The sequence below is a fragment of the Syngnathoides biaculeatus genome, chromosome 11 (assembly GCF_019802595.1).
Source record: "Syngnathoides biaculeatus isolate LvHL_M chromosome 11, ASM1980259v1, whole genome shotgun sequence".
NCBI lineage: Eukaryota > Metazoa > Chordata > Actinopteri > Syngnathiformes > Syngnathidae > Syngnathoides > Syngnathoides biaculeatus.
The window spans coordinates 3785421-3798819 of record NC_084650.1 but is presented as its reverse complement, the minus strand read 5'-3'; the positions used below and the strand labels follow the sequence as shown (position 1 = coordinate 3798819).

Below are 13399 nucleotides of genomic sequence, written 5' to 3'. Positions count from 1 at the left end.
AGAAACAGAGAATGTAACAGTATAATTCTCAGTATAATTTTGATGCCTGAGCATCTCATTATGCAAATCCACATCAATGAAGTAAACCGACTGATGTGTGTGGGTGCCTTGTCAACTAAAAAGTGACAATACCCTGATGTCCCAGTGCAATCACTGCAGCCTATGATCATTGAGAAATCATGATGTTTTATTGTGTCATACAGTGAGCTGGACATGTAACGGTTCACAGCATGTTATGATTAAATGCCTGACAGGAGGCAGATGGTTAAGCTAGCAGGAGTTCGTCAAATGCTGATTTTTCTAGTTTATGTCATCACCAGTCGCTTTGTCGAACTGTGAAGGTTGTTTCCATGATGTTCACACACAACAAGGTGTTTTTTTTTTTTTCAGATTAGATGACAAAGGGTGGGGGGGGGGGTTAGGAGTTTCTTGGAGGTGGCTATTTATTGGGGTTGATTAAAAAAATACTAAAAAATTCCACTTTTAAAAGTTGTGGTTTGCCAGACGGCTTTTGTCCTATAAGTCACTCACCAGTCATCCTGTTCTGGGACTTCAGCTCTGTTTGACACCATAATACCTGAACTCCTCTCCTCCAAGCTTCTCCAGCACAGCGTCTCACTTGCCATCTCGCAGTGGAGTTATAACTTCCTGAGGGGCAGGACACAGCAGGTGATGCAGGGGGACACCACCTCATCTACACGCACGATCAACACTGAGGCAGATCAAGGTTGTGTCCTGTCTCCTCTGTGCTTCTCACTCGGCACAATCGACTGCACCTCAATGCACAAACTCCTGAAGTTCATAGATGAACCACAGTCATTGGCCTCATCAAAGTCTGCGTATCAACAGGAAGTGGTGAGACTAGAATTTTGGTGTGGCCAACACAACCTGGTATTGAACACTCTAAAGACTATAGAAATGATTGTGGACTTCAGGAGGCATCCTTCATGTTGTATTAATTGTACATAGTTATCACATATTTGCTCTCGTTTAGTTTTTAATGCTCTTTTGCTATGCTAAATGTGCTTAAACAATGTGATGCAATGAAGAGGCACACTGGGTGCCGTGGACTCACCAGACAGTAATGCAGCTGACAACATCAAGACTGATGATCTTGAGAGGATGGGGAAGACATTACAAAGACTCACGTTGGCTTTTGTTGTCACAGTTGCTTCATTTATTGACTCATGCTTTTTTTTTTTTTTGTCACATTTGCTTTGTTACGTTGCGGACCGCCCTGAGGAAATAAAAAGGAGGATTCGTGGGGATATGACCAGAACAGGATGGAGATGGTGGGAGAGACACATCCAGTGTTCCCCTCATGAGCAATAGTTCCTTTTGTCTTCCTTCCTTGAGAGATCGTACTTTAAATGCCCTAGGTTGTGTGAGCCTGGCTCTAACCAGTGGCGATGGTGTCGCCGCCTTCTCACGTTGCTGTCCAGGAGGTGGCGATGGTGTCGCCGCCTTCTCACGTTGCTGTCCAGGAGGTGGCGATGGTGTCGCCGCCTTCTCACGTTGCTGTCCAGGAGGTGGCGATGGTGTCGTCGCCTTCTCACGTTCCTGTCCAGGAGGAGGTGGTACTGGTGCCGCCTTCTCACGTTGCTGTCCAGGAGGTGGCGATGGTGTCGCCGCCTTCTCACGTTGCTGTCCAGGAGGTGGCGATGGTGTCGTCGCCTTCTCACGTTGCTGTCCAGGAGGTGGTGATGGTTTCGCCGCCGTCTCACGTTGCTGTCCAGGAGGAGGCGATGGTGTCGCCGCCTTCTCACGTTGCTGTCCAGGAGGAGGCGATGGTGTCGCCGCCTTCTCACGTTGCTGTCCAGGAGGAGGTGATGGTGTCGCCGCCTTCTCACGTTGCTGTCCAGGAGGAGGCGATGGTGTCGCCGCCTTCTCACGTTGAGGTCCAGGAGGAGCTGGGGAGTTCTGTGGAGCCACCCTGGAGCTGGAGAGACTTCGGGATGGCGGTCATGGCTCTGGTCCTTCTCTCCATCATCCTATTCGCTCCAGATGGCTCCCAGGCGCTACAAGACCTGGCCTCGTTGGTGACCAATCCACAGCTGCCTACTGATCAACCCTCGGTAGCGACCAATCCCTGGTCGTCTTGCAACCACGGCGTGGGAGGTTCTCGTCCGGAGCCGTGGCCTGCCTCGTTCTGGTTCCTGCTTCGCCGTTTGGTTCCTCACAGAGGTCGTCCGCCCGAATCGCCCCTTGGGGACCCTGGTGCTTGGCGTCCGGGTCGTCCTCCTGACCTGTCCACCCGGACGCCTTGTGTTTGGTGGCCTAGCTGGCCACCAGACTGGGGTTTGGGGGGGGGGGGTGCCCTCCTCCGGACACCCCTTCCAACCACCCCTGCCTGTGTTAATTATTGTCTGTTTTTTCGTTTAGGCACGTCTGGGAGCCGTGCCTTTGAGGGGAGGGGGGGTACTGTCATGATCCTGCCGCTCCAGCACGAGCTGTGCGGGTGTCTGCGCAGGTGCGCTGATTGGAAGGTACACACTTGCGCCTCATGCAGCCTGATTATGCTCTGGATTTATATGACCGCGATGACAACTGGCCGGCACCAGTTCGTTGATCTTCATGTCCCGTTTGTGTGCTCCAGTATCCCTGATCGAACCTGTGTGTACCGACCTTCGCATGTTCTCCGACCAACCTTGTAAGCCTGACTCCTTTGATACTTCTGCCTGCGTTGATTGTTCCCCTGTGTACCGACGCCTGCCTGTCCGCTCATCTGCTCTCTTCGCCCGACGTCCCAACTACCGCTGCTGCACCGGACTCCCTGCTCGATCCCCTACCTCTGCATATAATAAACGTGTCTCCTTGAACTACCTTGGATCTTCCGAGTCCTGCATTTGGGTCCTACTCTCGTTCCGATGGGACGTGACAGTTAAGCCATGTAGTATTTAGTTTCTAATTCCCATTGAATGCTCAATTTTACCTACTTAAGATCACCAAGCACACAAATGTTCAAAACACTGGAATGATAAATGATGGAAAGCTGACACGATGATAAATAAAGCCTCAAAGCTTCTCTGGAGGAGCGTTGGAAGCATTTAATGGGAGAGAGTAGGTCTCTTTCTGGCATTGAGAGAGACATGCCTGAACGAAAAATACAAAGAAGGAGGAAAAATCAGAAAAATGCAGCATTGGCAGCTGCATCAATCATACGCACACTTACTTGAAGCACATAAACAGTGAACATCAATCTGTTGTTGACAAGCTCCTCATTAGGAAAAGCCTGTTTTTGTGGTGCGATCCATTCTGCACGTGGATGTGGCAGACAGAGAGGGAATGAAAGTCGCAGAGGAGCAATAACAGCAAAATCAATTTCACACATGACTGCGTTTGAGAGAGATGAGTGGCAGTAGGCATCTTGATCTGTCTTTCAGTTTGCATGTCTTCCACTGGCATGACAGCATCATCCCTCGTATTACACTAACAGATCATCGGGCCAATGAAGACAACTACATGTGTGAAGAAACAAGGCGCCCACCATGTCGAGTCCACACACACACTATTTACCCAATATTGCAGAAAGTAATCACTTACCTGTCTTGAATCACATATAAACATACAGCGTGTACTGATAGTGCTCCGACTCCCTTGAATTTTTTTTAATTGTGGCAAGGTTACAAAAAGCCCCTCCTCTGTGCAAAGACACATAAAAGCCTGCACAGATTTGGCTAAGAAACACCTGAAGTACTCCAAGATGGTGAGAAATGAGATTGTCTTGTTTAATAAGATCAAGACAGAACCTTTTGCCCACAGCGCACAGCTGAAATAACGAACGAGTGGCTGGAGAACAAACTCTGTGACTGTTCTTCAATGGCCCAGGAAAGACGTTCCAATGGTTACCCACCAACATTCATCAAGACAGAACTGGAGAGGATCACCAAATGCAGGTGTGAAAAACTTGTTGCATCATTCACAAAAAGACTCCTGGATGTATTAACTCAAAAGGGTGCTTCTACTAAATACTCTGAAAAGCGTCCGTATGGCTGTATGATATTCCAGTTTTTTTTTTTAATAAATCTGTAAATTTCAACATTTTCTTTTTTTCAATAAATATGAGGTCCTGTGCATGTGCAGAGGCCCTGTAGCTCAGTGGTTAGAGCACTGGTTTGATAAACCAGGGGTTGTGGGTTCGTATCCCACTGGGGCCTCCACTCCCTGAGAAGGGTTGCGTCAGGAAGGGCATCCGGTGTAAAAATTGTGCCAAACATATGTGCGTTCATCTGAGATGACACGCTGTGGCGACCCCGAAAGGGACAAGCCGAAAGAAACTTACTATGAGGTGCTGTGCATATTGAGAAAAAAAATAACTTAAATAATGTTAGCAAATGACTGCAATATACCAAACAGTGAACAATTTAAGGGGGTCTGAATACTTTCTGTACCCACTGGACTATAAGTGACTACAGTATTTTTATTTGGAATCCATACAGTTCAATATGACATCGGTCCACCCTTTGCAATTAAAACAGCTGCAACTCGTGGAAATCCAGTCTACAGAGTTCAGGGGTGATTTTATAGGAATTTTGACCATTCTTATATCAGTGCATTTGTGGGGGCACACAATGATATTAGACATGATGGCCTGGCTCACTATTCACTCAAAATCAATGCAAAGGTCTTCTTCGAGGTCAGTATCATCAAGTTCAGTCACACCAAACTCACTCATCCATGTCTTTATGGGCCAAGATTTTTGCATGTTGCAGCGTGAAAGAGTCATAGATGGGAGCAAAAAAAAATTGTCCAAAAGCCTTTGGTATGCTGAATCCCTCGGAGTTTCTTTCACTAGAATTAAAGAGCTGTTATTTTGGACAATTCCATGCTCCAAATTGTTTGCCCATAGTCTGGAGCTGGCCCTTCCTCTCCTAACATGATTGTGCACCAGTATGGAAATCAAAATTTATAAAGACATGGAGAAGAAAGTTTAGTGTGGGTGAGCCTGACTGGCCTGCACCTCAACCCGATAGAAAGCCTCTGGGATAAATTACATTGGAGATTGAGAGTCAGGCCTTCTCGTCCAGCATTATGCGACCTTAGAAATGCGCCTCTGAAAGAATGGTCAAAAATTCCCCAAAACTCACCCCTAAACCCAATGGATAGCTGTCTCAGAAGAGTTGAAGCTGTTTTATCTGCGTCACTGATGGTGTAGTGGTACACACACCTGACTTTGGTGCGGCCAGCGTGGAATCGATTCCCGCTCAGTGGTGGTGTTGATATCTGCCCTGTGACTGACTGGTGACCAGTTCAGGGTGTAGGCCACCTTTCGCCCGAAGCTGGTTGTGTTAGGCTCCAGCTCTCCCGTGACCCTTGTAAGGATAAGTGGCTTGGATAATGGGTGGGTGTTTTATCTGCAAAGGGTAGTGTGTCATACTGAACCCTACGGGTTAGGACTGGGATACTTGAGTTCATACTGTATGTGAGACAAGGCAGGTGAGGGAATACTTTGGAAAGACCGTATAGTGATGTGTGTCTACATACAGTAGGCCCTGTAAAAATTCCAATAACTGATTAATTGGCCAATTAATCTAAGTATATATTCATTCAGTTTCCAAAGCGCTTATCCTCACAAGGGTTGCGAAGTGATGGAGTTTATCCCATCTATCTTTGTGTAGGGGCGGGGCCCATCCTGAATTTCTTGCCAGCCAATCACAAACAGACACAAACAACCATTCACACTCACAATCACACTCAAGGGCAATTTGGAGTCTCCAATTAACGCATGGTTCTGGGATGTTGGAGGAAACCCACGCAGGCACGAGAAGAACATCCAAGCTCCACACAGGTGGGGCCAGGAATTGAACCCCGGTCCTCAGAACTGTGAGGCTAACAATTTCAGTTTCACCATCGTGTCACTATATTGAGACAGTTTTTCCTTTTTTTTCTAAATTTTAGCAGCACAAAAAATATTTTAAGAATCTTAGCAAGTAAATTATTACTATTTCCATTGGCAGATTTTTTTTCACTTGCTTTCAAGGACAAAATGACTTATTTTAATTGACAAAATGTTTTAAGTGGAAAAAAATTCTCCCATGAGACTAGGATGAATTGGATTTTTAACTGCTGTAAGATTTTCTTTACTGGGAATAAGATGAAGTCACTGGGTAAGATTTGTTTTTGCAGTGTAAAAGGAAGGTAGTTGTGGATGCAAAATTTGTTTTCAGCACTGGTGATAGTTGTAACAGGAAACATGGTCACTTAACTTCCAGGAAGTGAAAATGGAAGAAACGAGATCATTAGAGATGCATCCTAGATTTTTATAGTATACAGTGAAGAAAACAAGTATTTCAACACCCTACTATATAACAAGTTCTCCCACTTGGAAATCATGGAGGGGTCTGAAATTGTCGTCGTAGGTGCATGTCCAATGTGAGAGAGATAATCTAAAAAGAATAATCCAGAAATCACAATGTATTATTTTTTTTTAACAATTTATTTGTGTGATATAGCTGCAAATAAGCATTTGAACACCTGAAAAAAACAATGTTAATATTTGGTACAGAAGATATTGTTTGTAATTACAGAGGTCAAACGTTTCCTGTAGTTGTTCACCATGTTTGCACACACTGCAGGAGGGATTTTGGCCCACTTCTCCACACAGATCTTCTCTAGATCAGACACGTTTCTGGGCTGTCACTGAGAAACACGGAGTTTCAGCTCCTTCCAAAGATTTTCTATTGGGTTTATGTCTGGAGACTGGCTAGGTCATGCCAGAACCTTGCTATGTTTCTTACGGAGCCACTCCTTGGTTTTCCTGCTTCGGGTCACTGTCATGTTGAAAGACCCAGCCACGACCCATCTTCAATGCTCTGACTGAGGGAAAGAACTTGTTCCCCAAAATCTTACAATACATGGCCGCAGTCATCCTCCCCTTAATACAGTGCAGTCGTCCTGTCCCATGTGAAGAAGAACACCCCCAAAGCACAATGCTATCACCCCCATGCTTCACAGTAGGGATGGTGTTCTTGGGATGGAACTCATCATTCGTCTTTCTCCAAACACGGTTAGTGGAATTATGACTAGAAAGTTCCATTTTGGTCTCATCTGACCACAAAACCTTCTCCCATGACCCCTCTGTATCATCCAAATGGTCATTGGCAAACTTAAGACGGTCCTTGACATGTGCTGGTTTAAGCACAGGGAACCTTCCGTACCATGCATGATTTCAAACCATGACGTCGTAGTGTATTACCAACAGTCACCTTGCAAACGGTGGTCCCAGTTCTTTTCAGGTCATTGACCAAGTCCTGTTTTGTAGTCCTGGGCTGATTCCTCACCTTCTAAGGATCATTGAGACCTCACGAGGTGATATCTTGCATGGGGCTCCACTCCGATTAAGATTGACGGTCATGTTTAGCTTCTTCCATTTTCGAATGATTGCTCCAACAGTGGACCTTTTTTTCACCAAGCTGCTTGGCAATTTCTCAGTGGACCTTTCCAGCCACGTGGAGTTGTACAATTTTCTCTCTGGTGTCTTTGGACAGCTCTTTGGTCTCGGCTGTGTTGCAAGTTTGAGTCTTACTGACCCTAACCCTGTATGGGGTTGACAGGTGTCTTTATGGAGCTAACGACCTCACACAGGCGCATCTGATTCAGGATACTACATGGAGTGGAGGTGGACTTTTAAAGGCGGACTAACTAAGTCTTTGTGGGTCAGAATTCTAGCTGATAGACAGGTGTTCAAATACTTATTTGCAGCTGTATCACACAAATAAATCATTTAAAAAATCATACATTGTGATTTCTGGATTTTTCTTTTTAGATTATCTCTCTCATAGTGGACATGCACCTGCAATGAAAACCCCTCCATGATTTCTAAGTGGGAGAACTTGCAATATAGCAGGGTGTTGAAATACTTATTTTCTTCAGTGTATCTTAATCTTCATTTTCGCCATTTTCTTTGCTAAATGAGAGACTACTACAGTGGCGCCATGAGATACAAGTGCCATGACTTAAGGGTTTTTGAAATACAAAACATCCCCAAAAAATTTGCTTTAATCTCCATGCAAAAATTTGAGATATGAGCATTCCATGATGGCAGTGAACTAATTCACTTCATAAAAAGTACCATTTTAGCAGAAAGGGAACAATTCTTCAAAAAACATGGTTCAATTGTAACACCCCTCCCAGTTAAAATTTACTGTCAAATGAAACTTTTGTTAAATCAGTGGTAGCCAATTTGCAACAAATAATCAATTTGTCACTTCCGTCTGGCGAGTTTCCTATGGCTCTGAAAGTAACTGCCTTTAAGCTTCTTCTAAAATAAAAAGCACTGGACGCTTCCATGTTAGCACAATATTAACCCATCTCTAATTTCCCTTTCGTCGCCAAGATTGTTGAGAAAGTTATTTTTAATGAACTCAACAATTTCTTTAATTTAAATGTACTTTTTGACAAATTTGAATCAGGTTTCGGAACTCATCACAGTAGAGAATCTGCTCTCATCAGAGTGCTAAATGACACAAGGTTGAATGCTGACTCGGGAAAGGTGTCAATTTTGGTCTTGTTGGATCTCAGCGCAGCTTTTGATACGACAGATTATAATATACTGCTGAACTGGTTGGAAACATGGGTAGGACTAAATGGAACGGTCCTTAAATGGTTCAGGTCCTACCTGGAGGAAAGAAGCTACTTTGTAACCATTGAAAGTGCTCAATCTCAACAAATGGCAACACAAATAGTGGAGTGCTGCTTGTCGACAGATAATATAACAATACTAACAGGTACATGTCATCAACAACGAAGAATATCATATTAGTGCACCTTAGTGAAGAGTGGTCAGTAGTGGTGATAAGAGTATGTCTGTATCATGCTCTCCCAAGTGATTAGGAACACCAGAACAAGCAGCTCAATGTCCATTAAATTGATGTAAAGAAATGTGGCAAAATTGGTTTCATTCTGTCCATTAGAATTAATTAGTTGAATTACTAATTCATTAGTTGTATAAAGTTTAATACTATGAAGTGCTATTTTTTTTCTGAAACACACATTACAAATATTTTTGTTGCGTTTTTACCAGAGGGTAAAACGTATTAAGAGCATCTACATTCATTTCAATGGAGGATGACGATTTGTGATACATTTTTTTATTTTGAGTTACGAGCAAGGTCACTGAACAAATTGAACTCATGTCTCAAGGCACCACTGCACTGTTTACATATAGATTAAGTCATGATGAAGTTTTCAAATAAATGCAGTACTTTCATCACCCACTCATCCAACAATTTTATTATTGCAGTGATCAATTATCCAGAAATCTTTTTTTTTCGGTGATATTTAAACAATATGATGTGAGGTAAACCCTTGACGATCCTTGTCGAGGAAAAATGCTTATTGTAACATTAATTAATATCTTGCCCTTACTACTTTCTGGATCCCCCAATTACTATTTTCTAGTGCTCACAGTACATACATTGAGTTAATCCGTCTTGTGTAAGATTGATGCTTGTGCAGTAAGTGCTGTACAAGAGGCTTTTGATTGTTGATTAAGATCACATCAAGGTTCCTTTTTTTCCCTAAACTGAATACATATCTACTTTACTTTTGAGTTCCGGTCTATTTTTGGACATGTTAACATAAAACCACAGATTACACGATAAACGCTTGCTTTCATGCCATGAACAAGGTCTCAATATTCAAATGTCAGTACACAGTAATTAACCAAATCAGTTTGTAGAAATGTCTATTTCCATAATGTGTACAATTTTAGAAGAGATGAGCACACAAATTGCCCGATGCAGAATAGAAAAATAGTAAATGTCATGCGTTATCTAGAGCCTGAAAAAGACCTTTGAATACACAATGAGCGTGGTAAAAAGAGAAGTAAACCATAATCCAGTGTTAGCTTTCATCCTTACAGTGAGTCATATTTTGTACTTTGGCTCATATATTCCCATGTTGCTGTTAATAAAAAAAAAAAAGAAAAGATCTCATAAAATGAAGGTACTTCTGTTCTGGTTTTGGCATCATCTTCCCCATATCACTTATATTCCTGATTTGCTTCTCATCTGTAAAACAAAAGGATGCTTTAAGCTTGTTGAGGAGTCTAGCCCCCTTTCGCCACCATGGTGTCCTTGGATAAGTAAACAACCCAGTATACCATGTTAAATGCCCCAAAGGACACCGGGAAGAGGATACGCGCATACTTGTCAATTTTGCTGGTTCCGCCCATCCCAGCAGTGCTGGGTTGGGAGCACGGTGTCTGTTTTAGCTCCACTTTGTTCCCCATCATCTGGAGGCGCTCCAGTTTGGGCCCCAGCAGATGCTGCAGGGAAGCAGAGGGGGTGTTTTGCTTGCACGGGGTCCCTGTCGTCACGTTCGCTGTAGATGCTGCCACCTGAGGGGTGTTTTGCACAAGCTGTTTTTCTTCTGAAGAGGAATCCACACTTGGGACACTGTCGGATTTGGGACTGGAGCGGGACAGGGTGGAGGAGCTGCTGTTGACGCCGCTGTTTAAAGGTCTCAGCAGTCGAGCGCTCCCCACCCCTGAATTGTTGCTCGTGGATTGGGCTCTCTGGTGATTGCTCGAGTCTTGGTGAGAAATGTAATTCATGCGCTTCCGCAGGTTGCCATTAGTGTCTGGGTTTTGCTGTAAAATCAAATAAGACGTCAGTCGTACTGGAGGGGAAACATGTCTGTGATTCAACTGCATTCCACTCCAGACTAGAGATATTTGCATAGCTGTAATATTATTTAATAGTAAGAGCAAGTTGAGTTCCTTCTGGACTCACAAAAACGTTCAAGGGAAATTTCAGGATGAACAATGCGGTCTACCTTTCACATTCAATTTGGGCATGGTAAAACTTTTGACCGGAAAATATGAGAACACCCTATTCGAAGCCCGGCAATGGCGAGGAACTGTTGTTAAACTGTTTGGTGCTGTCTTGGTCTCATGTTGTCAAAAATGTGCACAGCATAAAAGACGAGGACTGTTTAGATAGAAACTTTACCTGACCCCTTGTTATTTTTGTCTTTGTTAAAGAACAGCAAAAAGTACTTAAACATTCAGCATTTGTTCACATACATTCAAAAGGTTAGAGAAGGTCAGATTAAGATCACCGGTAAAGGTTAGAGCGCATTTTAGGTTCATCCTGAAATTTCACCCAAAAGCCCAATACAGGTATGTCCAACTTTTTGTGAGTAGTGTACACATATAAGGACTTCAAATTGCATAGGTGTTATACTGTGCATATAATGAAGAACAGAAATCTACATCTGATTTTTCAATGCAAATACCTGTATTTCTTCATTTTATTCTCGTTAAATTGCGCTCATTTATCCAACGTGCCTTTTATGCACCATTAAAAATGTTTACCAGTATATTTGGCACAAATCAGACGGTCAACTTCTGTGTATATTCTTTGTATCGATGCTGGATTTAAAACAAAAAACTAATGAAGCAATGTATCCTGCACACTGATCTGATTATGTATTTAATAAATACAATTTTAAAAAGCAATTCTAACTACTTTGAAGAGTGGAAAAAATAGCATTTGTTGCCCATCCCTGGTTCTTCAAATTAGATTTTTACCAAGAAATATGGCAATTTAAACCCTTACCAAGCTTTTTTTTACATAATAGTTAATTATCCCAATTATACTTAAAAGGGCTTTTTTTAAATGAGGAGTTTAGTATAAATTCACACTTAAGTAATGTAGTTGGATTTTTGCTCAGTTTTGCTATTCCCCCAGAAAATTTTGTAATATTCCACAAGTCACATGGTTCACAGGAAGTTCTATTATTCAGATCAAGTCCACTTCTTTTCTTTTAATTTCTTTATTTCAGTATATTGAATGACATTCCATCGAAAATGAGGGCTTCCAGTCACCTGATTACCATACAGGCAGTGCATTCTGTGAAATTAACTGTCATGGTCCTGCCGGTCCAGCCCTGGGTGTGCGGGTTCCCGCTTAGGAGGCGCACACCTGCGCCTGATGTTGGCTGATTGACTCCGGTAGAGATAGAACCCAGGGGACGACTGATCTTCGCCAGATCATTGCGGCTCATGCCCCATTCCTCCACTCCCATATCTCTGATCGTGAACCCGTGTGTACTGACCTCCGCCTGTTCTCCGACCGACCTCGTAAGGCTGACTCCTTTGACACTCCTGCCTTCTTTGATCGATCTCCCGTGTACCGACTCCTGCCTGCCCGCGGACCTGCTTTCTACGCCCGATGTCCTTACTACCACTGGTGCACCTGACTGCCTGCCTGATCCCCGACCTTGGAACAATAAACGTTTTTCCCAAATTACCTCTGTGTCTCCAGAGTCCTGCATTTGGGTCCTCCCTCCAAATCGATGGGTCGTGACAGAACGATCTGGCCAAAACAGGACCCAGCAGGAAAGACCCGGCATCGCCGGGACCGACGCAAGGTAGACCGACTGTCTGATCCGGGTAGGCTCCATGATGTCCTCCCCTTCCGTGTCACACGCTCCACCTGCGAGCTATGAATATGTCCTGACCACGACCCATCCAGCACCTCATATTCTTTTGGACTCGGACTTTTCAGACTATGAGGAGGACCTTGATTTATATGACCGGCTGCCTGAATACGACTCACATTATTTCGACTATGAATCTCTTCGCCCAATCTTTAATCCCAGTCAGTTTGTTTCACCTCCCTGTGTTTCCAGCTCCCGAGCGTCTTCGCCCGGTAGGTCCGAGTCCTCCAATCAGTTTGTGGGAACCCGCATCTACTCGGGTCCTCCGCGTGGCGGCCAGAGGAGACGCCCAGGCCGGGTGCTTGCTCCCTTGTGCCTCTCGCTGCGCGGCAACAAAGATGCCGTCTTTGTCCACCCACTCCTCACCGGCAACGGTTAAACCAGCAGACCCATAGCTAGTGGCGAAGCTCCCAGCCCAGAGGGAGGAGGGGTCGCTAAATCACGAGGTCTTCTATCGTGAAATGCGGGCAGAAATAGAGAGGCAGAGCACCGAACTGGCGGTCCTCACGGCCCAGGTCCGGCAAGGATTAGAGAACCAGCCGAGCTACGCTGACGTCGCGGTTGCAACAGACTCGCTGCTGACTGAAGTTCACACTGCAGTGGCTACAGATCCGCTATCGAGCAAGGTCCACGTCGCTGTGGCAACGGACTCCCGGACAAGTCACGCGCACACCGCAGTAGCAACGGACCCGCTACCAAGCAAGGCTCATGTCGCTGCGGCAACGGATCCACCTCCGCGTTATGCCTACGTCGCGATTCAACAGACTCTCTGCTGACTCACGTCCACGCTGCAGTGGCTACGGATCTGCGACCGAACAAGTTTCACGTCGCTGTGGCAACGGATCCGTCGCCGCCCCATTCCCACATCGCTGTGGCAAAGGATCCACCGCCGCGCCCTTCCCACGTCGCTGTATCAAGGAATTCACTGCAAGTTCACGTGGTAGTGGAAACATAT

At 44.6% G+C, this 13399-nt stretch overlaps 2 protein-coding genes and 1 non-coding gene across 9 annotated transcripts in view; 2 read left to right on the top strand and 1 right to left on the bottom strand.

The window, feature by feature from the left end:
• The window catches only part of LOC133508573 (uncharacterized), a 34822-nt gene that overhangs the window by 9158 nt on the left and 12265 nt on the right, over positions 1 to 13399 (top strand). The window contains exons 1-4 of one of the 4 annotated variants that reach the window (XR_009797095.1): positions 422 to 1292; positions 1380 to 2486; positions 2597 to 2650; positions 3763 to 3896. Coding sequence is in view for 1 of the 4 variants with exons in the window: in XM_061834774.1 (XP_061690758.1) it covers positions 1410 to 2486; positions 2597 to 2605 (1086 nt within the window). In the remaining 3 variants the exon portion in view is untranslated. Of the gene's footprint in view, positions 1 to 421; positions 2487 to 2596; positions 2797 to 3762; positions 3897 to 13399 lie in introns of those variants that run through there. The other 3 variants (XR_009797096.1, XR_009797097.1, XM_061834774.1) reach the window with 3 other exon arrangements.
• On the top strand, positions 4085 to 4157 carry trnai-gau (transfer RNA isoleucine (anticodon GAU)). Its single transcript has one exon. It is a non-coding gene; the product is annotated as a tRNA-Ile (tRNA).
• Positions 9089 to 13399, bottom strand: part of gabra4 (gamma-aminobutyric acid type A receptor subunit alpha4) — a 36896-nt gene continuing 32585 nt past the window's right edge. For all 4 annotated transcript variants that reach the window (XM_061834770.1, XM_061834773.1, XM_061834772.1 and 1 more), the window contains one exon: positions 9089 to 10591. In XM_061834770.1, coding sequence (XP_061690754.1) covers positions 10049 to 10591 — 543 coding nt within the window. In that variant the 3' untranslated portion in view covers positions 9089 to 10048. The remainder of the gene's footprint in view (positions 10592 to 13399) is intronic.